This window comes from Sturnira hondurensis, unplaced genomic scaffold, assembly GCF_014824575.4.
Source record: "Sturnira hondurensis isolate 20B ecotype Veracruz unplaced genomic scaffold, ASM1482457v3 Scaffold0002840, whole genome shotgun sequence".
Classification (NCBI taxonomy): Eukaryota; Metazoa; Chordata; class Mammalia; order Chiroptera; family Phyllostomidae; genus Sturnira; species Sturnira hondurensis.
Genome location: NW_028075471.1, coordinates 20,157,143 through 20,183,465, shown reverse-complemented (window position 1 = coordinate 20,183,465; position 26,323 = coordinate 20,157,143). Strand labels below are relative to the sequence as shown.

Genomic DNA, 26,323 nt, shown 5'->3' with positions numbered 1-26,323 from the left:
GTCTCACAGATTAAAAAAATATACTAGCCTACTGGGACTTCAGGACAAAGCAAAATCTGGTTAATCAGGTATATTAAAATAACCTTAGAGAAAAAAATTTAACAGTAAGAAAACACTATTATGACAAGAGATGATAAGCAGTTGTGACTATACCTGCTTAGAGATGATGTTAAACATTTTGAGATACCATGCGGTTGAGCACTTATTCCAGACCTCTCTTGCAGAGCCACATTATATTTTAGCCAATTACCCGAAATAAAGCTTCCTGTTTATTTGAGGGAGGTCTAACATCATTATCAAGGAGAGACAAGACCCAGGTGGTTAATTTACTTTTACCACTTAGGTGGTTAATTAATTCTTTTAATTAATTCTTTCGGTCTCAATAATTAAGCGGACCTAATTTTTTAAAAAAACTTCTAGGAATTAACACATTTTTTCTATCCCTCAAAACCTCTTTGTGTACCATTATGGGAATGAACTAAAAGCTACTGGCAGCTTCTAAATTATTATATTCCTGTGTCCATAATAGAAAGATTTTAAAAAGTGGCCCTGGTGTGATTAAACAAGTGTTTATAGTCTTTTTGTTCATTATAATCCCAAACAGAAAGCATAAAAGGGCAAGAAATATGTTTTAACTGACGATTCCGTTAAGTTACTAATTTTGTTAATTTAATTTTTGGTGTTTTCTCACCTAGGAAAAAATGTAACTTCAGTTCTAGAGAGCTGCTACAATCCATTCTCCATAAAATTTTAAAGTCCAAAAGAAATCTTAATAGGACAAGAAAATATAATAAAAAAAATAAAGGACTTAAACATTTAGCAAGGCAATTCTATCGATCATGCCCCATTAAACCAAGTATATATATATATAAATGTGGTTTTTAAAAAAGACTTGTTTATTTTTAGAGAGAGGGGAAGGGAGGGAGAAAGAGAGGGAGAGAAACATCACTGTGGGGTTGCCTCTCATGTGGCCCCCACTGGGGACCTCACCTGCAACCCAGGAATGTGCCCTGGCTAAGAAGCAAACCAGTGACCCTTTAGTTTGCAGCCTGCACTCAATCACTTAGCTACACCAGCCAGGGCAAGAAATGTGTTTTTATTACTTCTGTTCTTTCATTCAATACTTGTTTGACAACCTACTATGCTTAGGTATTCACTGTTCCAGGCCTTGTACGGAAAAGACATTAGCCCTACTTTCCAGAATCTTACAGGTTCAGGAAATCAAGCCAACATGTAAGTAGAACATTTCCACCCCAAAGAGGAAAAATTTAGAGGATGACAACGTACAGAAATAATTTTAGAAAATAGATGGTCTTTTTCATGTTCAAATACTACGTAGCATTTAATACAGATTTTACTAATTAATAAGCCAGTCAGAGACAGACAAATACCATATAATCTCACTTACATGTGGAATCTAATGAACAAAATAAACTGACACACAAAACAAAGAGGCATGGACACATGGAACAAGACTGACTGCTGTCAGAGAGGAGGGGAGAGAGGAGGTACTAGATGAAATGAAAGGAATGGGGTGGAGGTGGAAGAGGTTATAGGGGACAAATGGGAAAGAATACAAGTCCATGTTCATAATTGACTTTGATATGCAATGTCTTAAATATATCTCACAATAAAAGAATAAAAGACTATGTTTCTAGAGGTTATAAGATGTATTCTAAAAAAAAAAAAAAAGATGTATTCTGATATCTGCCAAGCTAAAGAATGTTAACTGCTTCATAGTTTTCATTAGAAATTGAAGTTTTAAGGGTAAAACTCTCAATATATGTAGAAGTAACTTTGCAGTGTTCCAGAAGGACACCTGGAACACCTCAAAGAATTTGTCCTTTATGTTAAAACAGGAAAATAAACAATTAAAAACAAATGATTAATTTCCAGGCAAGATGGAGGCATGGATAGATACATTTTTCCTCCTCGCACAACAAAAAAGGACAACTTTAAAAACACAAAATAACCGAAACTGCCAGAAAATTGTCCCGTATAGAAGTCCAACAACCAAGGAGTTAAAGATGAAGCATACATCTAGTCTAGTAGGAGGGGTGGAGATGGGCAGCCTGGACAGAGAAGACACCCAGCAAGGCGGCAGCTGGAGGACTGGTAGAGTGAGGCAGCAGTTGGAGGACCTTGATATCTCACATTTATGTATAGGTAAACTGCAAGGAACAACTGGGGAGAGAGACAGACCATGCAACTCAGGGTTCCAGCACAGAAACCTCAAAACCTCTGGCTGTAAAAATCTGTAGGGGTTGCAGCAGCCAGAGAAACTCCGACTCACAGGAGAGCTCCTTGGAGAGGGCCACAGGTTCCTAGAACATACACAAACCCTCCCACCCAGGAATCAGCACCAGAAGGGCCCAATTTGCTTGTGGGTAGCGCAGGGAAGTGAATGAAAGTGGGGCGAGTGCTGAGCAAGAGGCATTGTTCCCTCTGCCCCCTCCCCCCACATACAGCACCACAATGCACTGAAGTGGGTAGCCCTACACTGGTGAGTACTTAAGGCTGGGCCCCTTATAAAATGTAACAGGTGTGTCGAGCGAGACAAAGAAATATGGCCCAAATGAAAGAACAGATCAAAACTCCAAAAACAAAACTAAGTGATAAAGAGATAGCCAATTCATCAGAGGCAGAGTTCAAAACTCTAGAAATCAGGATGCTCACATTAAGGTTGAGTATGGTCACAAAATAAAGGAAAAAGTGAAGGCTACACAAAGTGAAATAAAGCAAAATATACAGGGAACCAACAGTGAAGGAAAGGAAACTGGGACACAAATCAATGATTTGGAGAAGGAGAAATGGACATCTGACCAGAACAGAACAAAGAAACAAGAATTCAAAAAACGAGGAGAGGTTTAGGAACCTCCAGGACAAATTTAAACATTCCAAAATCTGAATTGTCATAGGAGTGTCAGAAGAAGAAGGGCAAGAGCAAGAAGAAACCAAAAACTTATTTGAAAAAAATAATGAAGGAGAACTTCCCCAGTCTGGCAGAGGAAACAGACTTCCAGGAAGTACAGGAAGCTCAGAGAGCCCCAAACAACTTGTACCCAAGGAAGCATATACAAAGACATGTCATAATTACATTACCCAAGATTAAAGATAAGGAGAAAATGTTAAAAGCAGCAGGAGAGCAGGAGACAGTTACCTACCAAGGGGTTCCCATAACGCTATCAGCTAATTCCTCAAAGAAAACCTATAGGCAGGAAAGGGGTGGAAACAAGCATTCAAAATCATGAAAGGCAAGGACCTCCATCCAAGATGACTCTATCCAGCAAAGCTATCATTTAGAATGGAAAGGCCAAGAAAGTGCTTCCCAGATAAGGTCAAGTTAAAAGACTCCAACATCACCAAGCCCTCATTATATGAAATGTTAAAGGGACCTATCTAAGAAAAAGAAGATGATCAAAAGCATGAACAGTAAAATGACAGCAAACTCACAACTATCAATAACTGAACCTAAAAAACAAAAATAAACTAAGCAAACAAGTACAACAGGAACAGAATCACAGAAATAGAGATCACATGTAGGGTTATCAGTGGGGATGGGGTGGGGGAAGAATGGGGGAAATTGTATAGGGAATATGAAGCATAAATGGTAGGTACAAAACAGACAGGGGGAGGTTATGAACAGTATAGGAAAGGGAGAAGCCAAAGAGCTTATGTTACGACCCATGGACATGAACCCAAGATAGCCACTTGGTCCTTCCCTCTCTTCCCTGGCTCCCCATTTTACACTTTTTACATTTTCATGCATCACAATGCATTTAAGCTGAACTTACATGAAGGAAATTATAAGCTGACATTATTGAAAGGAGGTATCTTACACTACTGCGAAGATTTGATAGAGTTACTTCCAGAAAATGCCAAGGTGATAGCTTCCATTCACATTGCTGTACCAGGACACAGACTTTTCAGAGGTGTTCAACCTTTTGGCATCTCTGTGCCATACATTAAATACACTGCAACACGTAATCACAAAGAAATCTCATGTTTTAAGTAAATTTACGATTTTGTATTGGGCCGCATCCAAAACCATCCTGGGCCACAGGCTGGACACGCCTTCTTAGATTTTCATTTTGGAAAGAACACCAAATAAAAGACACTCTCCAACTTGTTAGAAGGGAACTTATCAGGCACCTAACCACGAATGGACATTTACCTCTGCCTCTGACACTCTCCTCCTCCCAGAATGGACATCAAAGTCTCCTCAAGGATGAGAAGCTGCTGACATCAGAGGTAGACAGCTATCCCTTGACAGTGACAAGGCCTGCATGTCTATGGATTGATGTTGAACTCAGAATCCATTTTGTTTGATTGTCTTTACCTGTTTGCTAATGATATTAGTCATAATAATAGTTATACTCGTTATTTGTGTTTTCCCAAATAGCCCACCTATTTATGATTACTGAACATGTATAAAATAATTGTTAATACTTTTTGTGGCTGATATAATTATTATACTAGATGCCAAATATAGAAAAATAAGACAGAATCATGATAGTTACAGAAATGATCCACAGTGTTTTTTCCCCCACAATGAAGTTAGCCTTAAGACTGCCTTCCATTTACTTGCCCTTCCCTTTGGGGGAAAATTCAGCCTCAAATTACATCCCATGGTTACAGCCCAATTCCCAACTGTCAACAGGAGAACAACATCCATACTGATACTTCCTAAGAATAAGCCTTCCTTAAGCTGTTGAGACCACTCTACCAGACAAAATGGTTGGTTATCAATGCATACTTTGAATTGATTTATGACCTTTTAAAAAGAGGAACTATAGATGTAAAAGGGGTCTATGGGAAGAAACCTCACGGGGTGATCTGATCATAAATTCTTAAGTAGGCAAATCATGGTGGGTAGTCAAGCCCCAGGCATACAACTTCTTTATTAAAAGGTATAACTTTGCCTTAAAAAAGCCCTGTCCATTGTTTCTTTGCATGTGGGGTAACACCTTTTAAATGACCTTTCAGACCTCTCTTTCTAAAAGGCATCTGCATTCTAGAAAGCAAATAATCTTAACAATGCTGGAATCCAAATTTCACCTTGTTTTATTCCACTTTCTGTTATCTTCCTTACTCTCCTCAATTTCAACGCATGAAAGAATCCGTGAAACCATGATGCTCAAATGCAGGGCATTTGGGGACCTTGCTTCTAGCACGTAGTCAGTTTAGCTCAAATAAACTCTTATAAAAATTTTCTTTTAAGTTGTAAACATTTAAAATATTTGTACACTGAAAATCAATAACCACTATATGCCACTAGAGAAAAAGAACAATATTCTAAGAGATAATCAGTTTGTATTAAACAACCAGACACATGAAAACTTAAAGAAAAATCAAAACAGCAAACCTTTAAAATAGTATTAAGTGCATACCCATTAAATCCAGTGACAATTTTCAGTATTCTTTCCTTCATTTCATCAAAGGGAATATATTCGACATTAGGGTTAGGTGGACCTCTTGGTTCGGGAGCTGCAGTTCTGAAATCGTCCATCACTTTCTCCAGTTTGAAAGTAAAATAGCCTTTAAATTGGGACCACTGAATCCTATAAGCAAAAAAATATAATACCATGTTGCTTTATAATTCTTGAACACAAAGAACAAATACAGAATTTACCATCACAAATGGTATGCAGTAGTAGTTAGAATGTCTTTGTTCAGCAGCATGTACCATGACTGATCAATCTTACAAATTCCAACCTGGTTCTACCCATTTCTCCCAATTCTTGACCCAAATGAAATAAACTTTTAAAATAAACTACCTCTGGCTGAAAGTTTATAATGTACTACATCTTATTCTTAACATTTTAAAAACAGCATTTTGTTTTGATTCTAAGCCACAGAACAAATTTAACCAGGGAGGTGTCATTGCCATTTAAAATATTAGATTATTAGAGTATTATATATTGACCCAAGTCCACATTTATAATTGTAAGTGTATGAGTCAGAATGATGCCACACCCTAGGCTATAATGCTTAATATAGACAAGTAAAGGATTTTTTTGTATTTGTTGCACAAATACAAAAAAATAAACTTCAATTTCTTTTTATTTTCACTATCTTTTGTCATTGGAAAGGTGTATCATAGGTTCTATCCAATATGTACTGCAAAATAGAAATACATAATTTCTTTATGCACTTTTCACTATCTACTCAAATTAGTATAAATATCTTTTCATCCCTGTCCCCACATATTTTACCATTAGTATGAGGAAATTTTGTTTTGATACCTAAAGAGCCTAAATCCAGAGATGCAAGAGTCAGGAAGCCCAACCATTTCCCCAAACAGTGCATCCATTCATTAGTGGCAGCAGATCTTACACAGGTGGCTACTTACACAAAATAAAGGGAGTGCTAATCTGCAATCATTCTTCCACCCCATACAGCAACTGTATGGGTAAGTTAGGGTAGCAGATCTGAAAGTATGGTCCATGAGGTCAAAGCTATTTTCATAATAATAGTTTAATTTTTCATTGTGTTGACATCTGCACTGTTGATGCAAAAGCAGTGGTAAATTGATGGCCCTTTACCACAAATCAAGGCAGCAGTACCAAACTGTACTATTAGTAGTCATCATCTTTTTCTCTACCATAATCTCACAGTAAAACAAAACAAAAAAAACCCACCCTGTTTCAATAAAAGTTTATTAAAAAATTTACTACTTTTATTAAATATCAATTTTCAATATATGTATTTTTAATACAAATATATGTATTTTTAATACCCTTATGTAACACAATGAGAAGTACGCACAAAGGACTTCTACTGCATGTCAAAATACTATGGACACCTCAAGGAAAAACAGTTCACTACTGTTGCCAACTGAACTAGTGGCTATTTTTACTTTAAAGGACTGTCAACACTTATTGAAACCAGGAGACACTTGGTACACCTTTCTCAAAAATAAATGAAGTGAATCTATCAATTCAAGAAAAACAACTCAAATATTTGTGGCCAATTATAAAAGTGAAGCAAAAAAATTTAAAAAGATCTATTCATCACTAGAGTCTGGAAGGTTCCTGATACATTTGCAAGCCATCAATCAGTGTTGCAACAGCAGATATAAATTAAATTACATCAAAATAAAAAATTTACATATGTTAAAGGCTATTATCGCCAAGAGCAAAATGCAATCCACAGAATGGGAGGAAACATTCACAAATACTTAATATGGTGTTAATATCCAGAATATAGAAATAAGTACAACTCAACAACAACAAATAATCCAATTAAAAAATGTGCATTGAGCACGGCGGTTCCATTCCCAGTCAGGGCACATGCCTGGGTTGCAGGCCAGTTCCCAACAGGGGACTCATGAGAGGCAACCATACACTGATATTTTCTCCTTCTCTCCTTCCCTTCCCCTCTAAGGATAAATAAATAAAATCTTAAAAAAAAATGTGCAAAGTACCTGAATAAACATATTTCTCTGAAGATACACTAATGGCCAATAACCACAACAAAAGATACTCAACATCACTAATCATTAGGGAAATTTATGAAAACCATGAAATGGAATTCCACACCCAATAGGTTGACTGTTATTCAAAAGCAAACAACAGAAAAATATCAGTACTGGCTGGCAAGGATGTAAAGAAATTAGAAGTATTGCTAGTAGGATTATAAAATGATGTACTGTAAAATGGTGCAGCCTCTGTGGAAAAGAGTATAATAGTTCCTAAAAAACAACAACAAAAACTTATTACTATATGATCCAGCAATTCTATTTCTATGTAGATACCCAAAAGACCTGAAAGCAAGTACTCAATCATATATGTTACATCAATGTTCATAGCAGTATCATTCACAAATGCCAAAAGGTGTAAGCCACCCAAATGTCCACCAACAGATAAATGGTTAACAAAATGTAGTATGAGGTATTATCCAGCCTTGAAAATGTAGACCCATGAAGCAACATGGGTTAATCTCAGAAAGAGATATATATACTAAGTGAAATAAGCCAGACACAAACAAACAAGGATTTTTCCCCCCATTATATGAATTACCTAGAAGAGTCAAGTTCAAAAAGACAGAGAGCAGAAAGGCATTGCCAGGGGCTGGGAGAAGGAGAGGTGTTTTAATACTGTTTTAATTGGTACTAAATTTCAATTTGGGAAGAAGAAAAAGGTCTGGAGTTGGATGGCGGTGGTGGTTGCTCTGGCACAAGATTGTGAAAGTACTTAATGCCACTGAATCACACACAATGATATAGTATTATTTTATCCTGATTAAAAACAGGCAAAAGATTCAAATAAGCATTTATCTAATTATGATGCTTAACAAATAAAAATGAAAATGAAAACCACAATGAAATACCATTTCACCACACTAGCATGGCTATAATACAAAAGATGAGCAGTAACTAGTGTTGGGGGGATTGCAGGGAAATTGCTGCGGGGAATAATAAATGATGTGGCCATTTTGGAAAATAGTTTAGCAGTTCATCAAAAATAAAAAATGAAGGCAACATGAGACCTGACCACTTCATTCATTAATGAGTGAATTACATAGCATGTAATGTTATTACTGTTATTGAAAAAACTGGGTGAGGATTACTATTAAGAGCCATTTGCATTTTTACTTTTTCCTTCCTTTCCCTAGAAAGAAGAATTTGAAGACTAACAAGCAGAGGCAACACACAATTTAAGATGCCTAATGTTAACTTCTGATTAATATAAAATTGTCACTGGAACCTAAAATTTATGCTTAAATTTCACTAGACTCCCCACAGGCATTTAACTAATACTTAACTAATACATCACAGAAGTCTATCATTGAAATAAAAGTTTTATACTTTCCATTTCTCAAATTAAAAATTCTTTAGTTTTAAATCACTAAATCATAATCTCTTTTTTGAATTAAGATTTCCACATACACAGGGTTCTTTGTTACCCCATCTTTCCACTAACCCACCTGCCAGTCAATCTGTGACATTCCACCCCCCCAAAACACCCATGTGCCAGCGCACAGAAACACTCACACATGTACATTAATGGAAATAGCCAGACAAGAAGTGATGGAGACCAGGTAAAGCAAACTATGGGGGGTTTCAAAAACTCTATGACATTAGGCCTGGCTGGTGTGGCTTAGTGGGTTGAGTGCCAGTATGTGAACTGAAAGATCACCAGTTTAATTTCAGGTCAGGCAACATGCCTGGGTTGTGGGCCAGGTACCTGGTGGGATACACAGGAAAGGCAACCACACATTGATATTTCTCTCCCACTCTTTCTCCTTCTCATCCCCTGTCTCTAAAAATAAATCCCCCAGGTATATGCCCTGACTGGGAATCGAACCAGCGACCCTTTGCTTCACAGGCCTGTGCTCGGTATTTTTTTTTAAAAGTATGAACAATAAAATGACAGCAAACTCACAACTATCAATAACAACCTAAAAAACAAAAACAATTACAACAGGAACAGAATCACAGAAATGGAGATCACATGGAGGGTTATCAGTGGGGTAGAAGTGGGGAGTGAATGAGGGAAAAGGAAGTGCCATCCTTAAAAAACAAAGCTTATCTCATTCTCATAGATGCCTGGACAGAGAAACAATCCATCAAATACCATGAATAACCAAGGTAAAAAGCCAGCCCAGAAAGAAAATAAAAACCTCTAGAAATTACACTTAAAGACATTAAAATGTGATTTAGGTGACAGATGAATGTAAGAGGAATTTTGGCGTAAGCCATCCCCTTGGTCTCTCCACTTCAAGTTTTAACAGTGTGAACAGCTATTAACTCAACAAAGGGATTCCCTGTTCAAAGCACAAATGCTCCTGAGAAATCACATATGGAACATTCTAAAGATAGGCAAGTGGAGCAAAAGAGTGAGGCAAAGAGGAGGTGGGGCTGATATGAGCCAGGGATGCATCCTGGCAACCAGGAGGTCATGGCCCAGCTCTGCCAGAGAGTTGAAATCTGGGTGTGGCTGACACCCCTTTCAGTCATGAGGAAGAGAGACTTGGTGGGCACTCACACAGGAGAGGGCAGTACTAGCTGCAGCTGAGCTGAGACCTGGTGAAGAACAAAGGAAGGGGCCCTGAGAAATGTTCAATATGATTTAAGTGACAGTGGGCATTCCTCTTGCCAGTGGCAAGAACACAGCACAGGAGAGTGGCCACAGTTGTGGCACAGTCAGCAATTCATACAGAGAAACAAAATCGTAAAGCTTGGCCACCTCCCCTTAAACTCCCAAAGATTGCCTTCCTCTGCCCTCAGTGTCAGGTTGCAGAGCATGTTAACTGTGAGCCCAAGAGCTAGTATGACGTAATCAAATTTCTCCCTGACCAAAGGATACATTCTATGACCTTCTCAGTGTCAGGACACAGGTGGATCCCAGTGGAGGACCAAGGTAGCCATTATCAGCAGGGCAAACAACAAAGTTGGCAGGTTCCTCCAGCCCACCCCTACCTGGATGCAATCAGGCTACAATGACCACAGAGGTTGCAGGGAGATAGCTGGATTTCACAGATTAAAAAAAAAATGTGATTCAGTGCCACCTACTGAAAAAGAATAGGAAGACTTCATGATAAGCTTCTTGAGAAGTGCCACACACAGATGCCTCAACAGAGAGAATCCATCAAATATCATGAACAACTAAGGTTGTGAGGCAGCTCAGTAAAAAAAAATGAAAAATCTCCAGAAAACAAACTTAAAGACATGAAAACATGTGACATAAATTGCAGAGAATTCAAGATTGTAGTTCTAAAAATTCTCAACAAGATGCAAGAAAATACAATTATTTTCAATTATTGTATTTTCAAATACAATTATTGTATTATTGTACAATTATTGTATTGTATTATTGTATTATTTCAAATACAATTATTGCTCAGGCAATTAACTGAGCTCAGAAAACAACAAACAAAATGAGTACTTTGCCATAGAGATCGAAACTTTAAAAAAGAACCAAATAGAAGTCCTGGAGATGAAGATGCCAATAAGAGATGAAGAATAAACTAGCAAGCATAGGAAGCAGAGCAACCAAAATGGAGGAAAAGACCAGTGATATTAAAAATAGAAATCTAGAAATGATTCACAGGGAAGAGAGACATAAGCATTAAAAACAATGAAATTCAAGTTACCTCAACCTAAGGAGGCCTTCTCCAAGGTGTGCTACATTTACAACTGTCAAAGATTAATGACAAAGAATAGATTTTCAAGTAGCAAGGGGCGGGGGGGGGAGGAACCTATAAAGGAAAGCCTATTAGGTTATCATCTGACTTCCTAGAAGAAACTAAAGCCACAAGAGAATAGAACTAAATATTCAAGCTATTGAAAGAGAGAAATTACTATCTAAGAATAATATATCAAGCAAGGCTGTCCTTGAAATATTAAGGAGAAATAAAGACTTTTTCCAGACATACATAAGCTGAAAGAATTCATCACTAGAAGACCTGTACTACAGAAAATACTCGATAAGGTTATTCTATCTGAAACAAAGTACAGAGGATCCCAAATCCAGAAGTAAGACCACCAACAAACTCACAGCATAACAGTGATAATTTGTGACAATAAAAACATAAGGGGGGTGGGAGATGGGGGGAACTCCAAATTGGCAAAGGAGGACAGGCACCAGATGCATTCAAAAGAAAAAAGACTGGATTCATCTCTGGAACAGGGAAGACCCCGAGGAGTGACTGGAAGTCACACTGACCTCCTACCAGGGCCAATCTGGAATTACAACTCAAGTTGTGGAGAAACCACCCAGAACAAACAACTGAACAACAGCCAGAGAGAAGCATATACATTCAGATATACAGAACCAGCTTCAGCACAACCTGTCTGGTAAGGAATTCAGTGGAGACTCGAGAGGGCTGGCTGGGCACCCACAGGCAGAAGTGCAGGTGGGATAATTAAGCAGCTGAAGAAGATGGGGTCTAAACCCTAAGCTAAGACTCCCAGCGTAGAACACCAGAGCCCAAAAAGCACACAGATAACCAGTGGAAAAAAGCAGCAGGGCTGCTCTCTGCCAGAGACTGACGGTTGGAGATTCAAAGGCCCTTTAAAGGGCCAACACAAATTTTCATCTGCACCCACTTACCCAGGTCTCAGGCAAAGGCAAGGGCGGAGTGGACTAGAGATGCTTGAGAAGGGACTGAGTATAGAGGATATGGAGAGAGGACCGAGAGAGGAGCCACCAGGATCCTGGTGCTGAGTCATCAACCAGATGGGAGCAGCCTTTATAGTCAGGCAGACCACACTCCCCTCTGAGGGGAAGTAGTTTGAGGGGAATCAACAGTCCCAACCCCAGGAGTGTCTCTGCCCTGGCCCTTTGGTGCTTAAGCCTGACTGCCAGCCCCAGTGACCAGATAAACAACCGAAGTAGACAGCCAAAGACAGCAGATCATTCGCAAAGGCGCTCAGAGTAGACTAGAGACTCAAAGAGAGACTGTAGACAAGAGGCTTTGGGGAGTAAACTGAGCAGTAGCCACCTGGATCCTGAGCTGAGCCAACCCCCAATGCAGGTATGATCCTGCTCAGGCAGACCACTCCCCTCTGAGAAGGAACAGCCAAGGGGAAACAATAGCCCCTACCACAACAGGGATTCAGCCCCACCTTTCCGTGCTTAAACCTGACTGCTGAGTGAGAGGAAACAGATTAACAACTGAAGGAGAGAGCCAGTGACAGCAGATCAAAGTATTGAACAGGCTGCCTAAGGCCAGATAGGGTCCACATCTGACATCACCAGAGGCAGATCCAGAAAGACAAAAAAAAACCCAGTGGCAAATACAAGACTACCCAGACGAAAGCCACTGTGGTCTACTTCATGCCTTGCAATATTTTCTTTCCTGCATAGCTTTATAACATTCATTTCTGGTCCAGCGAGTTTGTATATAATAACTCACTAAATTTTATACTATAGTGTATTTCAGTTCACATATTTTGCCCTACCTTCTCTTAGCCCAAACTACCTTCCTCCTTGCTTGCAATATTCTCATTTCAAACTTGGTTTTCTATCTACCCACAACTTGTATCCATTCCACAATTTCACTGTTTCTCCCCTGTCCAGACTCTCAAAACAAATGCTCATCTCAAGGGTCATTTCACATCCTTTTGCCCAGCTCTTAAAATACCTGCATTCTCTCTACACCTTTAAGAATCTTTGCTAGTTGGATAGGGTCATTGTTGTTGACTGTTTGTTCCAGGTTATCTCTAGAGCTTCACTGATTCTGCATTTCAAATAACAAATTTTACTGGACCCCTTTCTCATTCATTTTCTTTTGACTCAAATTTTAATTTTGCCATGTTAGCTTGTTTTTCTTCTTGTTCATCCTGCCCTTTCATTTTTCCTTATTCTCCTTTTCTTTTGCATCCCAAATTTTAAATTTTTGCCTCACTTTGTCTAGTTTTGGTTCCTCACTCTTAGTATTCCCTCTCGCTCTATCATTACAAAATCACTTCCCGTTTCTCTAAACATCTCTTAAAACTTTTCTTTGTTCCTTTCTTCCCCCTTATTTCAATACCACCTATATTAATTTTAGCTCGTTTGTTGTTGATAGTACTCTGGTGGATCTTTCTCTCCAATTTGGCTCTTATATTTTAATTATTTAAAAATTTCCCTTCCTTATTCTTTTTCTCTGTCACTTTATTTTCTTTTATACTATTTTTTTAAACCTAAAATTATATACTTCCCTGATTATACTCCATTCCATACTCTTCATTCCTTTTCTTTATTCATGAGGTATACTTTATCTTTTCTCCTTCCACTGCTCCAACTCCCGTTTAGTGCTCCTCCCTCTACCCTCTCAAAATCATCTCTTTCAGTAGGTCATCTCATACCCACTCTCTTTTCTTGTAATAGTCATATTCTGGTTATGACCTTATTAATATGGATTAATTTGCTACTGATAGTGGGATTGTGGGAAGAAAACTGTATTTGTGGCTGTGAGTTTGTTTCTTGGGCTCTGTGGCTTAGTTCAGGCAGCACCTGTACAACAGCATACAGGATGTGGTAAGCAAAGTGACCCTCAGTCAACCAGTGACAGGGAAGGACCCATGAAAGAATGACCCAACAACAATCAAAACTCAAATACACCCAGAAAACTGGCATAAAAAGCATAAAGGATACACCAAGATCATCAAGTTCAGGTGATCAAGGAGACTTCACCACTGTATCTCACAAGCCTCTGACCATAAAAGTTCACACCACAAAGTCAGAAAAGTCAAAACAGATCAATTTGAGAAACAGAAGCAAACAAGAGGAGTCCCACAAATGGGAAGTCAAAGAAAATACCCCCATCTAAAAGAAGGAAACTTCAGAAAGAATGTTTAATGAAATAGATGCAACCCAATCGTCAGATATTCAGTTCAAAACAACAGTTAGAAGGAAGCTCAATGAACTCAGAGTAAACTATCAAAAAATATAGGGGCATTATGAATGAGGAACTTACTGCAAACTGTATCAGCATAAAAAAGGACATAGAAACTATCAACAAGGGCCAACAGGGAATGAAGAACACAACTGCTGAATTAAAGAACACAGTAGAAGGAATCAAAAGCAGGTTTGATGAAGCAGAGGACCCAATCAGTGAACTGGAGGACAAAGTAGAAAAACTCCCACAAAGAGCAAGAAAAAGAAAAAAGACAAAAAGAATGAAGAAGTGCTAAAGGACATGCAGGACAACATGAAATGGAATAGGAATATCCATATAATAAAGATACCAGAAGGAGAAGAGAAGCAGGGGATAGAATACCTGTCTGAAAAAGTAATAATGGAAAACTTCCCCAATTTCATGAGATAAGAAGCCACACAAGTCGAGGAAGCAAACTGGGTCCCAAAAAGAGGAACTCAAAGAGGCTCAGTGCAAGGCACAAGATAACTAAAATGGCAAAATTTAAAGACAAAGAGAGAATCTTACAGGGAGCAAGGGAGAACCATGAAGTAACATACAAGGGAGCCCCAATAAGGCTAGCAGCTCACTTCCAACAGAAACATTACAAGCCAGAAAAGAACGTCAAGAAGTACTTTTAGTAGTGAAAAACAAAGGCATGCAACCAAAAGTACTCTATCCAGGAAGGCTCTCAAATAAAATGGAAGAACAAATAAGGAGTTTTCCAGACAAAAGAAGGCTAAAAGAATACACCTCCACCAATCCAGCATTCCAAGATATGGTAAAGGGACTGCTTTAAGAAGAGTAAGAAAAACAGTGACAGAGAAAGGAACATAGGTCCAACGGGAGTAAAATGGCAATGAGTAAGTACGTATCAATAATAACTGTTGGCCCTGGCTGGTGTAGCTCAGTGGATTGAGCGCGGGCCTGTGAACCCTATGATCACGGTTCGATTCCCAGTGCCTGGGTTGCAGGCCAGTTCCCAGCAGGGGACGCACGAGAGACAACCATATATTGATATTTCTTTTCTTCTCTCCTTCCCTTCCCCTCTAAAGATAAATAAATAAAATCTTTAAAAAATGACATGATTTGTATTAAAATGGGATAAGCTATTAATTTAAAAAAATAGTAACTGCTGGGAACCGCTCTGCCTGGTTTTAGAAATTGTAACTATCTCCCATGGCTGAGTGAGCTCTAGAATGCGAGCCACTTAGGAGACAAAGCTTGTCTCTGGTAGCAAACAATGCCTCAGTGTACTCCCCTGCCCCCAAAGCATGGTCGGCTAGTCCATGACCAGTAAGACTCCTCAGAGAGAGGGGCAACCTAAGCCAGACACGATCAATTGGGAGGCCATCATGGAAGGACTCAGGGGGCTGCAACAAAGAGGGAGCAATGGACCCTTGCCCCGCAACTATCCTGACATAGCCCGAGTCCCCATGTCCTCTGGGAGAAGTGCTTCCTGGCTCTAATTCACTTAAGCCTGAAAACTTGTTAAGGGAAGGCGGTGTAGCTCCTTGCCTCGCTAGAGAGGTATCCGGGGTAAATCTGGCATAAGAACAAATTCCTAAAAGTCCTGTGAAACCTGCTTTGCTAAGAGTGCTTTTATTCATATGTTAAGGGTCTGAGAAGGAAATGAGTATGTCTCCCAAAGTTTCTACAACTCCCTTACCTGACAGACACTGACTCAGACAAAGCCCCCAAATTTCTTTGAAATGTATATTACACATTTACAACCCAATAAAAGCCCTTGGAGAAAGGGCTCCAGGCCTTTTTCCTCTGAAAAACTGGCTACCTCTCCTCCCTAAGCAGATCACGTCTTGGTAGTGTTACTTTCATCCCTGGTGGAAGAGGGGACTTGTGGGCAAAGTCGCCCCCACAAATAACTTTAAATGTAAAGGGTCTAAATGCTCTAATCAAAACCCACAGGGAAACTGAATGGATAAGAAATCATGACTAACACACATGCAGCCTAAGAGACCTACCTCAGAATGAAAGACCTACATAGGCTGAAGTGAAGGCTGGAAAAAAATATTCCATGCAAACAGAAAGGAAAAAGAGCCAGGGTAGCAATATTTGTATCTGACAAAATAAACTTCAAACAAAGACCATAAAAAGAGACACACAGAAGGACACTTCATAATGGATTCTTCAAGGGAAGAATCCATCAAGAATACATAAATATTATAAACATTACATACCAACATAGGAGCATCCAAATACATAAACTCTTGGGAGGGTTTTAAGACAGGATAACACTTATACTAGGAAATTTTAGCACCCCACTGTTTTAAAAAATGAATAGATTTTCCAAACAAAATATAAACAAGGATATTGTAGCACTGAACAATGCCCCAGACCAAAAGGACTTAACTCATATATATATATATATATATATATATATATATAGAGAGAGAGAGAGAGAGAGAGAGAGAGAGAGAATCTTTCACCCCCAAAGAAGAAAAATACACATTCTCCTCAAGCGCACATGGAACATTTTTAAACATAGACCACATGATAGGATACAAAACAAGCCTCAACAAATTCAAGAAAATTGAAATCATTTCAAGCATTTTCTCTGATCACCAGGGACTGAAACTAGAAACCAACCTCAAGGGAAAAAACTCAAAAACACTCAAAATTCATGGAAATTGAATGGCATGCTATTAAACAATGAACGGGTCAAGAATGAGATCAAGGAAAAAGTCAAAAAGTTCCTGGAAAAAAAATGAAAACTCAAAACAATCCAAAACATATGGGACACAGCAAAGGCAGTCCTGAGAGGGAAGTTCATAGTGATATAGGCCTATTAAAAAGGATAGAAACATTTCAAATAAACAACCTAGCCCTATACCAACAAGAACTTCAGGAACAACAACAAACCTAGCTAGAGCAAGTAGAAGAGAAGAATTAAATGACATAGAGACTAAACACACAAGAGCAGAGAATTAAATGACATAGAGACTAAACACACAATTTTAAGGATCAATGAATCCAGGAGCTGGATCTTTGAAAAGATAAACAAAATCGACAAGCCTTTAAGAAGACTCATCGAGAAAAAAAGAGAAAGGACCCAAATAAACAACCAGAAATGAAAGAGGAGAGATTACAACTGATACCAGAGAAATACAAAGGACTGTAAGAAACTACTATGAACTATATGCCAAAAAATTTGAATACCTAAGTGAAATAGTCAAATCTCTAGAAAAATAAAAACTTCCAAAACTGAATGAAGAAGAGGCAGAAAGCCTGAAGAGATCAACAACAGCTGACAAAACTGAAGCAGTAATAAAAAAACTCCTGACACACAAAAGCCCTGGACCAGACTGTTTCACAGGATAATTTTACAGAACATTTAAGGAAGAGTTAATCCCCTATCCTTCACAGACGATTCCAAAAAAATCCAAGAAGACAGAAGACTCCCAAAATCTTTTTATGAGCCCGGCATCATCCTAATTCCCAAATCAGATAAAGACTCCACAAAGAAAGAAAACTACAGGCCAATATTGCTGATAAACATAGACCCTAAAATCCCCAACAAAATACTGGCAAACCACATCCAGGAATACATCAAAAAGATCATACATCATGATCAAGTGGGATTCACCCCTGAGACGCAAAAAAGGTGCAATATTCAAAATCAGTAAATGTGAAATATCACAAAAAATGGATAAAAAACATGTGACCAAATCAATAGATGTGGAAAAATCATTTGGTAAGGTACAGCACCCATTTATCACAAAAACACTCAGCAAAATAGGAATAGAGGAAGCACTCCTCAATGTAATAAAGACCATATATGAGAGACTTACAGCCAACATCATACTCAATGGACAGAAACTAAAAACTTCCCCACTAAGATCAGAAAAAAGACAACAATGGCAGCTTTCATCACTCCTATTCAACACAGTATTGAAAGTCCTAGCCACAGCAATCAGACAAGAAATAAAAGGCATCCAAATTGGAAAGGAGAAAGCAAAAATGTTACTCTTTGCAGATGTGCAGATGACATGATAGTGTACGTAGAAAACCCTATAGACTCCACCAAAAAACTACTCAACCTAATAAGTAAATTTGGCAAAATAGCAGGATAGAAAGTTAATATTCAGATATCAAAGGCATTTTTGTACACCAACAATAAAATATCAGAAACAGAAATCAGGAAGAAACTCCCATTTGCTATAGTGGAAAGAAAAATAAAGTACCTAGGTATAAACCTAACCAAGGAGGTAAAAGACCTATATTCAGAAACACTGAAGAAAGAAATTAAGGAAGACACAAATAAATGGAAGCATATACCATGTTAATGGACTGGAAGAATTAACATCATCAAAATGTCTATACTACCCAAGCAATTTATACACTCAATACAATCCTATTAAAATACCAATGAGATATTTCACAGATATAGAACAAACACTTCAAAAATATATGGAACCATAAACAACCCAGAATACTCGCAACAATTTTAAGAAAGAAGAACAAAGTAGATGGGATCACCATACCTGACATCAAGCTATGTTACAAGGCCATGGTAATCAGAACAGTGTGGTACTGCCATAAGAACAGACACCTAGATCAATGGAACAGAACAGAGAGCCCTGGAATAATCCCAAGTCTCTATAATCAATTAATGTTCCACAAAGGGGGCAGAACCATAAAATGGAATCAAAGTAGCCTCTTCAACAAATGATGTTGGGAGAACTGGAAAGGTACGTGCAAAAAAAAAAATGAAACTCAACCACCAACTTATACCATACACAAAAATAAAATCAAGATAGATAGAAGACTTAAATATGAGTCATGAAACCATAGAAGTCCTGGAGGAAAAACATAGGCAGGAAAATCTGACATTGTACACAGCTATATTTTCACTGATATGTCCCCCACAGCAAGAGACATAAAGAAAAGAATAAATAAGTGGGATCTCATCAAATTGAAAATCTCCTGCATGGTTAAAGAAAACAGCATTTAATAAAAAGAGAACCAAGTATATGGGAAAACATTTACCAATGATACCTTGGACAAGGTTTGATCTCTAAATCACATAAAGATACAGGACTCTCCACTCTAGGAAGACAAAAAACCCAGTTAAAAAACGGGAAAAGGACCTGAATAGATACTTTTGCAAGGAAGACATAAAGAGGGGCCAGAGACATAGGAAAGGATGCTCAGCATCACTAGGCATCAGAGATGCAAATTAAAACCACAATGAAATACCACTTTACACCACTGAGAATGGCCATCATAAACAAAGCAACAAACAAGTGTTGGAGAGGATGTGGAGACAAGAGAACCCCAGTGCACTGTTGGTGGACTGCATACTTGTGCAGTCACTGTGAAAAACAGTGTGGAATTTTCTCAGAAAAATAAAAATGGAATTGCCTTTTGACCCAGCAATTCCACTGCTGGCATTATACCCTAAGAGCCCTGAAACACCAGATTCAAAAGAACTCACACACCTTAATGTTCGTAGTAGCATTATTTACAATAGCCACGTGCTAAAAACAGCCTAGGTACCCATCAGAAAATGACTGGATCAAAAAACTGGGGTACATTTACACAATGGAATACTATGCAGCAGAGAGAAAGAAACCTCCTACCCTTTTTGACAGCATGGATGAAACTGGAGAGCATTATGCTAAGTGAAATAAGCCTGGCAGTGAGAAACAAGTATCAGAATCTCACCTTAACTGGAATATACCCAACAAAAGAAAAAAGTAAGCAAAATATAACCAGAGACATTGAAATTAAGAACAATCTAACAATAGCCAGAGGGGAGGGGGGGAAGGGACAGTGGGGGGAAGGGTTTTCAGGAATTACTATAAATGATGTTGGGAACCACTCTGCCTGGTTTCAGGAGTTGTAACTGCCCCCCGTGGATAAGGCTGAGTGAGCAACCTCTGGCTGTGAGCCACTAATTAAGGAGACAGAGCTTATCTGTGGCAGCAGCCCTGCTTCTGCTTCATCCGCTGCCCCCAACACTTGGTTGGTTAGTTAGAGACAGGTAACAGGTAAGACCGCTGTGGGGGGGGGGGGGGGGCGCGCGGGGCCATGACACATTGGACCTAAGCCAGACATGATCACTTTGGGAGGCCTTCAAGGAAGGACTGGGCAGGGGCTGCAGCAAAGAGGGAGTGATGGACTCTCACCCCCAGCTATTCTGACATAGCCAGAGTCCCCATTTCTGTCTGGGAGAAGCGCTTTCTGGCTCTAATCCACTTAAGCCTAAAAACCTATGACTGGGAAGGTGGTGCAACTCTTTGTGGGCTAGAGCGGGATCCAGAGTGATCAGGCCCAAGAAAGAATATGTAAAATCCTGTGAAGCCTGCTTTGTTTAGAATGCTCTCACTTAAATAATAAGGGTCTAAGCAAGAAGTTTGTTCCTCAAAGTTTTATGGCTCTTTAGCTATCTGACTCTGACTGAGAATAAGCCCTCATAGTTCTTTGAATACTACTATTGTATTCTTGTGCAAAACGAACCCAATAAAAGCCCATTGAGGAAAAGGCTCTAGGTCCTTCTCCTGTGAGAGACTGACTACCTCTCCTCCCCAAGCAGATCACGTCTTGGTAGTTTCATTTTCATCTGTGGCGGATGGGGAGACTTGCAGGCAAAGTTGCCCCCACAAAAGGACACATGGATAAAACCAAGGGAGAGGGTGGAAGCAAAGGAGACAACTATATTTGAACAACAATAAAATAATTTTTATAAAATCACCTACCTTATTGAGTCTTCCAGTAAGTATCTCCTAATATAGTTTTTCTTAAATTATAAATCATACCCAACCAACCTGTACTCGCCTTTATCCCTTGGTCCCAGGAAAATTCTATGGTTATCAGTGCTTAGGTCATATGTGTGCCCCAAGGAGGGCCAAACAGGTGTAAGAGGTCAGTCTAAGCAATACGACAGTCTCAGAAATTACAGAAATAACAGTGATAACAGATTACTACTAATAATACAGCTTCAAATTCTAAGAGTGGTTTTGAAAGGATCTGAAGTTAGAATACCTGAGTTTAAATCCCAATTCTGTCACTAACTAGCTGTCAGCCAAGGCCGGACAAATTATTTAAATTGTATAATCCTCAGTACCCTCACTTTTAAATACATCTACTTTGGAGAGTAGTCGTAAAGATTAAATTAGGGTAGGTTGTGAAATATCTGACAGTCCATTAAGCATCTGCCTTTAAGAAGAAAAAAAGGAATGATAATCCAAAACAGAAGCTCCTGTGGAAAATTTAGTCCCATAAAAATAACCGCAAATTGGGCGGTTATTTCAGAAGCAGTGTGTATAAGAAATAACATTTAGAAAAATTTATAAGCATTAAAAATACTCAAGAAGCCCAAGCCCCTATAGGGTGCCTCAACAAATCCTAGGGAGATAGAAAGAGAAAGTACAAGGTACTGCATGTTTGAGAATGTCTAAGTTAGATCTGGTTATGGCAAAGAAAAAAAAATAGGTGAAGCAAAGTTTTGGCCAGCAAAATAAATAACTAGCTCGTTATTTATTCCAGGAAGCACAGAGTCCCAAACATAGACCCAAAGAGGACCACATAAAGACACATCACAATTAAAACTCCAAAGGTTAAAGATAGAGAATCTTAAAAGCAGTAAGAGAAAGGAAGAGAGTTACCTACAAGCCCGTAAGACTATCAGCTGATGTGTCAAAAGAAACCTGGCAGGCAAGGGACTGGCAAGAAGTACGCAAAGTGATGAGAAGCAAAGACCCAGAACCAAGATTACTCTATCCAGCAAACGTGTCATTTAGAATTGAAAGACAGATAAAGTGCTTGCCAGACAAGGTAAAACTAAAGGAGTTCATCATCATGGAGACTTTATTACATGAAATGTTAAAGGGTCTTATTTAAGAAAAAGAAGATCAAAACGATGAACATTAAAAATGACAACAAACTTACAACTATCAACAACTGAAGCTAAAGAAACAAAAACTAAGCAAAAACTAAAACAGGAACAGAATCATAGATACAGAGATCTTTTGGAGGGTTATCAGCTGGGGGTGGGGAGAAGGGGAAAAGGTATAAGGATTTAGACGCATAATTGGGTAGGTACGGAATAGACAGGTGGAGGTTAAGAACAATATGGGAAATGGAGAAGCCAAAAATCTCATATGCATGATCTATGCACATGAACTAAGCAGGGAATCGCTGGAGGGAAGTGGGTCCCAGGTTGGAGTGGGGGGTGGGGGTGGGGGTGGGGGTGGGGACAGGACTGGGATAACTGTAATAGCATAATCAACAAAATATACTTAAAAAAATAAAAAGATGTAAGTTAAAAAAAAAAAACCCTCAACTACACATCCACACAGAGATAATAGGCATTCTAGGAACCTCTTGAGACATCTATTGAGTTCAGTGATAATACTGACCTGTCTTTCTCATCCAAGTATAGGCAACTTATTTCTTCACTTGCCTCCCAACCCATTCACCAGGTGACACTCTCAACAGTTAACACCTTTCATTTTAATTAACATCAATCACTATTACTATGCCCCATTCTCCACTCTTCATCACTACTGCTGTAATGCCACCCCCAGTTAACCAATGCTACTACATAGACTCCTATAAGCATGTCAAGCTGAAAAGAATGTTGGCATTCACCTATTACAAGTGCCTCATTTAGTATTTGAGGAAACTCTGGCCCATAGCAATTGAAATGATTTAAATAATGGAAACTAAAATAATTAGATATACATAGTAGCTTCTATGGGGGAGTGTCCACTCATTATGTCAGTCATTGTGATAGACACTTTACATGTATTATTAACCCATCAAATCACAACATTCCTTCCTGGCTGGTGTAGCTCAGTGGATTGAGCACGGGCCTGTGAAGCAAAGGGTCGCCAGTTCAATTCCCAGTTAGGGCACTTGCCTGGGTTGCAGGCCAGGTCCCTAGTAGGGGACACATGAGAGGCAACCACACATTGATGTTTACCTCCCACTCTTTCTCCTTCCCATCCCCCGTCTCTAAAAATAAATAAATAAAATATTTTAAAAAATCACAACATTCCTTGACACAGATCTACTTAATTACTCATATTCTTACACATGAGGAAAATTAAGGCGGAGAAAAGTCAACTACAGTCACAAAGTAACTAAGTTGTAGAGTTGGGTATTCAAACCCAAGTCCACCTTACACTATCAGGACTCTCAAATCAGCACTCTTCCCACAAGATTAAGTACCTCAGACTTGTTTCTGGAGTCAAATTCATTCTATTTATACCCAATATACAGACAACCCTAATTTTTATTACCTTCCAAGTTTAAATATCCATAGCTATATACTTCAATTTATTAGTCTTCACAATAGCTGAGGCACCTATATGGTATAAGCTCCATTTTTCAAGTGAGGAAACAAACTCACAAATACTTTGGCTTAATCCACACAGAGAAGTTGCGAAGCTAAATTCACAACTCAAGCCATGCTCCTTTCAGGAATGACAATACCACATTGAAATCTTATTAAATTGGGGAACTACTTAAGTATAAGTAAAAATCTGGACTGAACGTAGAAAATATAAACTCACTTGAGCACCAAAGAGATTGAGCTTTGAAGTTCACTCTACTCAGAAAACAATGTTGACATTTTTTCTAGCTTCCGGTGCATCATTCAGTAGATTCTGTGCAATATACACATCAGGTCTGCCGCATGATGTGATGTAAGAAAGGAAAATAACTAGTTTTCTTCATGCACATGAGCTAATCACTGCAGTTACTAGACTATTTAGACCCCAAAGGGCATCCATTTTATTAATATTTACTGAAAATCTGTGCTTCCTCTATGTACCATTTTGATGATGGGACATGTGAGGACTTTAGGTGGCACATGGATAATTCATATTAATTACTTTAGTATTAAAAATTTTTGAGTGATTTAAAAAGATGACTAGGCCCTGGCTGGTGTAGCTCAATGGACTAAGCACGGGCCTGAGAACCAAAGGATCATGGTTCAATTCCCAATTGGGGTACACCTCTGGGTTGCAGGCCAGTTCTGAGCAGGGGACACATGAGAGTCAACCATACATTGGTATTTCTCTCCCTCTCTCCTTCCCCTCTAAAGATAAACAAACAAACAAACAAACAAAAAAAGGTGACCAGTGCAACAAACCAGTAATTTCAGATCTTATTTTTCACAAGATTACGGGGAAAAATTTAAGTGATTATAGGTAAAATGATGGGTAAAATGATTACCTATAGGTAAAATTGTAGGTAAAATGATTCCCCATAATCTTTTTCCATTTAAAAAAAATGGAAAAAGATGTACGCCAACCTAAAGAAGACTATTACGTGAATAATTACACAATTATACAGATGTTATAAGATGTGGCAAAAATCATGAAGGTGTTATGTAAGACTAAATGATGTTCATAGGTTCAATAAATACTACGCCATACAAAACACAATTCCTTCCCTTAAGAAATCCACAGAAGAACTATCAGCTTCATGGGCTTAAGAAAATTTTCTCTATAATAATGTAGGTCTTAGCTGTTAATAACTACTTTTCAGAAACCTAACTTTTATTTTCTTGTCAAAACTGGAGAATAAGAAACTTTAAAGTGCATGGAGAATAAAACCAGACTCAATATAAGCATTATCAACACAAAAACAACGACTATTTATTGAGTAATTACTGTTTACCAAAAATTCGCTAAGTTTTCCATGTATTCACATATTCATACTATGAGGTACTTTTTATAGATGAGAAAACTAACAACATTAAGCATCTAACTTAAAAAATTTTCCTAAATAGTGTAATTCTCTCTCTCTCTTTTTTTTACAAAGATTTTATTTATTTACTTTAGAGAGGAAAGAAAGGAGAGAAGGAGAGAAACATCAATGTATGGTCGCCTCTTGTGAGTCCCCTGCTGGGAACTGGCCTGCAACCCAGGCAATGTGCCCTAATGGAATTGAACCCCGATCGTGTGGTTCGCAGGCCCCCGCTCAATCCACTGAGCTACACCAGCCAGGGCTAAATAGTGTAATTCTTAAAAGATGGCATAAAGAGAAAGAGTGCAGCCAAAACCCAATTAACCAAAAACATTTACAACAAAACTAGCTGACAAGGTAGTTTCACAAATGCCCAAAAATAAATGAGTAAGCAACAAATGACAGTTACATGACTTTTACACCATCAAGACCTGTGAAAGAGAAAGCAGAGGAAAGTCATGGTGCACCTGAAGGACCTAGGAATAAGTAGGAAGACCACAAAATAACCAATAGGTATGCAACTAGATATCATGCAAGACAATTTGTAAACAGCAACTGAAAGACAAATGGGTTCTGCCTATATCAATAGTGACCAAATAGAAGGGACCTATAGGGAGAGGTGAAAGGGAGAAGCTATCTTGCTCCCATGAGCTTGAAAGTGACCCACCAGACTCCCATCCAGAGGTGACCCCACAATGAGAAAGGGAACAATAAAGATGAAGAAAAAAGAAGGCACAAGTGAAAGGAGAAGTAAAGAGAAAGCCTGGAAATTTCAGAGAGCAAACTGCCATGTTCTTAAACACTTCACAAAACAGTGAAAGAGCTCTGCTAAGTTAGTAAAATCAAAATGGGATTAAATTAAAAATTTTCACTTTGAAAACCACTGTTGAGAATGAAAAGACAAGCCACTCCAAATCATGTCAGATAAAAGACCTGTATCCATAATAAACAAAGAACTCTAAAACCCAATCAGATTACCAAGTTTTAAACTGGGCAAAGACTTAGAACAGTTTACCAACAAAGATTTACAAATAGCAAATAAACACAAGAGAAAATGCTCAACACCATTAGTCATTAGAGTACTACAAAATAAAACCACTATGCAACATGCACCTGTTAGAATGGCTAAAATGAGTAAGACTAATCATACTAAGTGTTAGAAAGGATGTGGCAAAACTGAACTCAACTCCCATAATGCAGTGGAAATGCAAACTGGTACAATCACTCTGGAAAAGTTTGGCAGTTTTTTAAAGAAATA

At 38.5% G+C, this 26,323-nt stretch overlaps 1 protein-coding gene across 3 annotated transcripts in view; it reads right to left on the bottom strand.

The window, feature by feature from the left end:
- The window catches only part of PPP4R2 (protein phosphatase 4 regulatory subunit 2), a 43,692-nt gene that overhangs the window by 10,983 nt on the left and 6,386 nt on the right, over positions 1–26,323 (bottom strand). For 2 of the 3 annotated variants that reach the window (XM_037040973.1, XM_037040975.1), the window contains one exon: positions 5,391–5,561. In XM_037040973.1, coding sequence (XP_036896868.1) covers positions 5,391–5,561 — 171 coding nt within the window. Of the gene's footprint in view, positions 1–4,174; positions 4,273–5,390; positions 5,562–26,323 lie in introns of those variants that run through there. The other variant, XM_037040974.1, reaches the window with a different exon arrangement.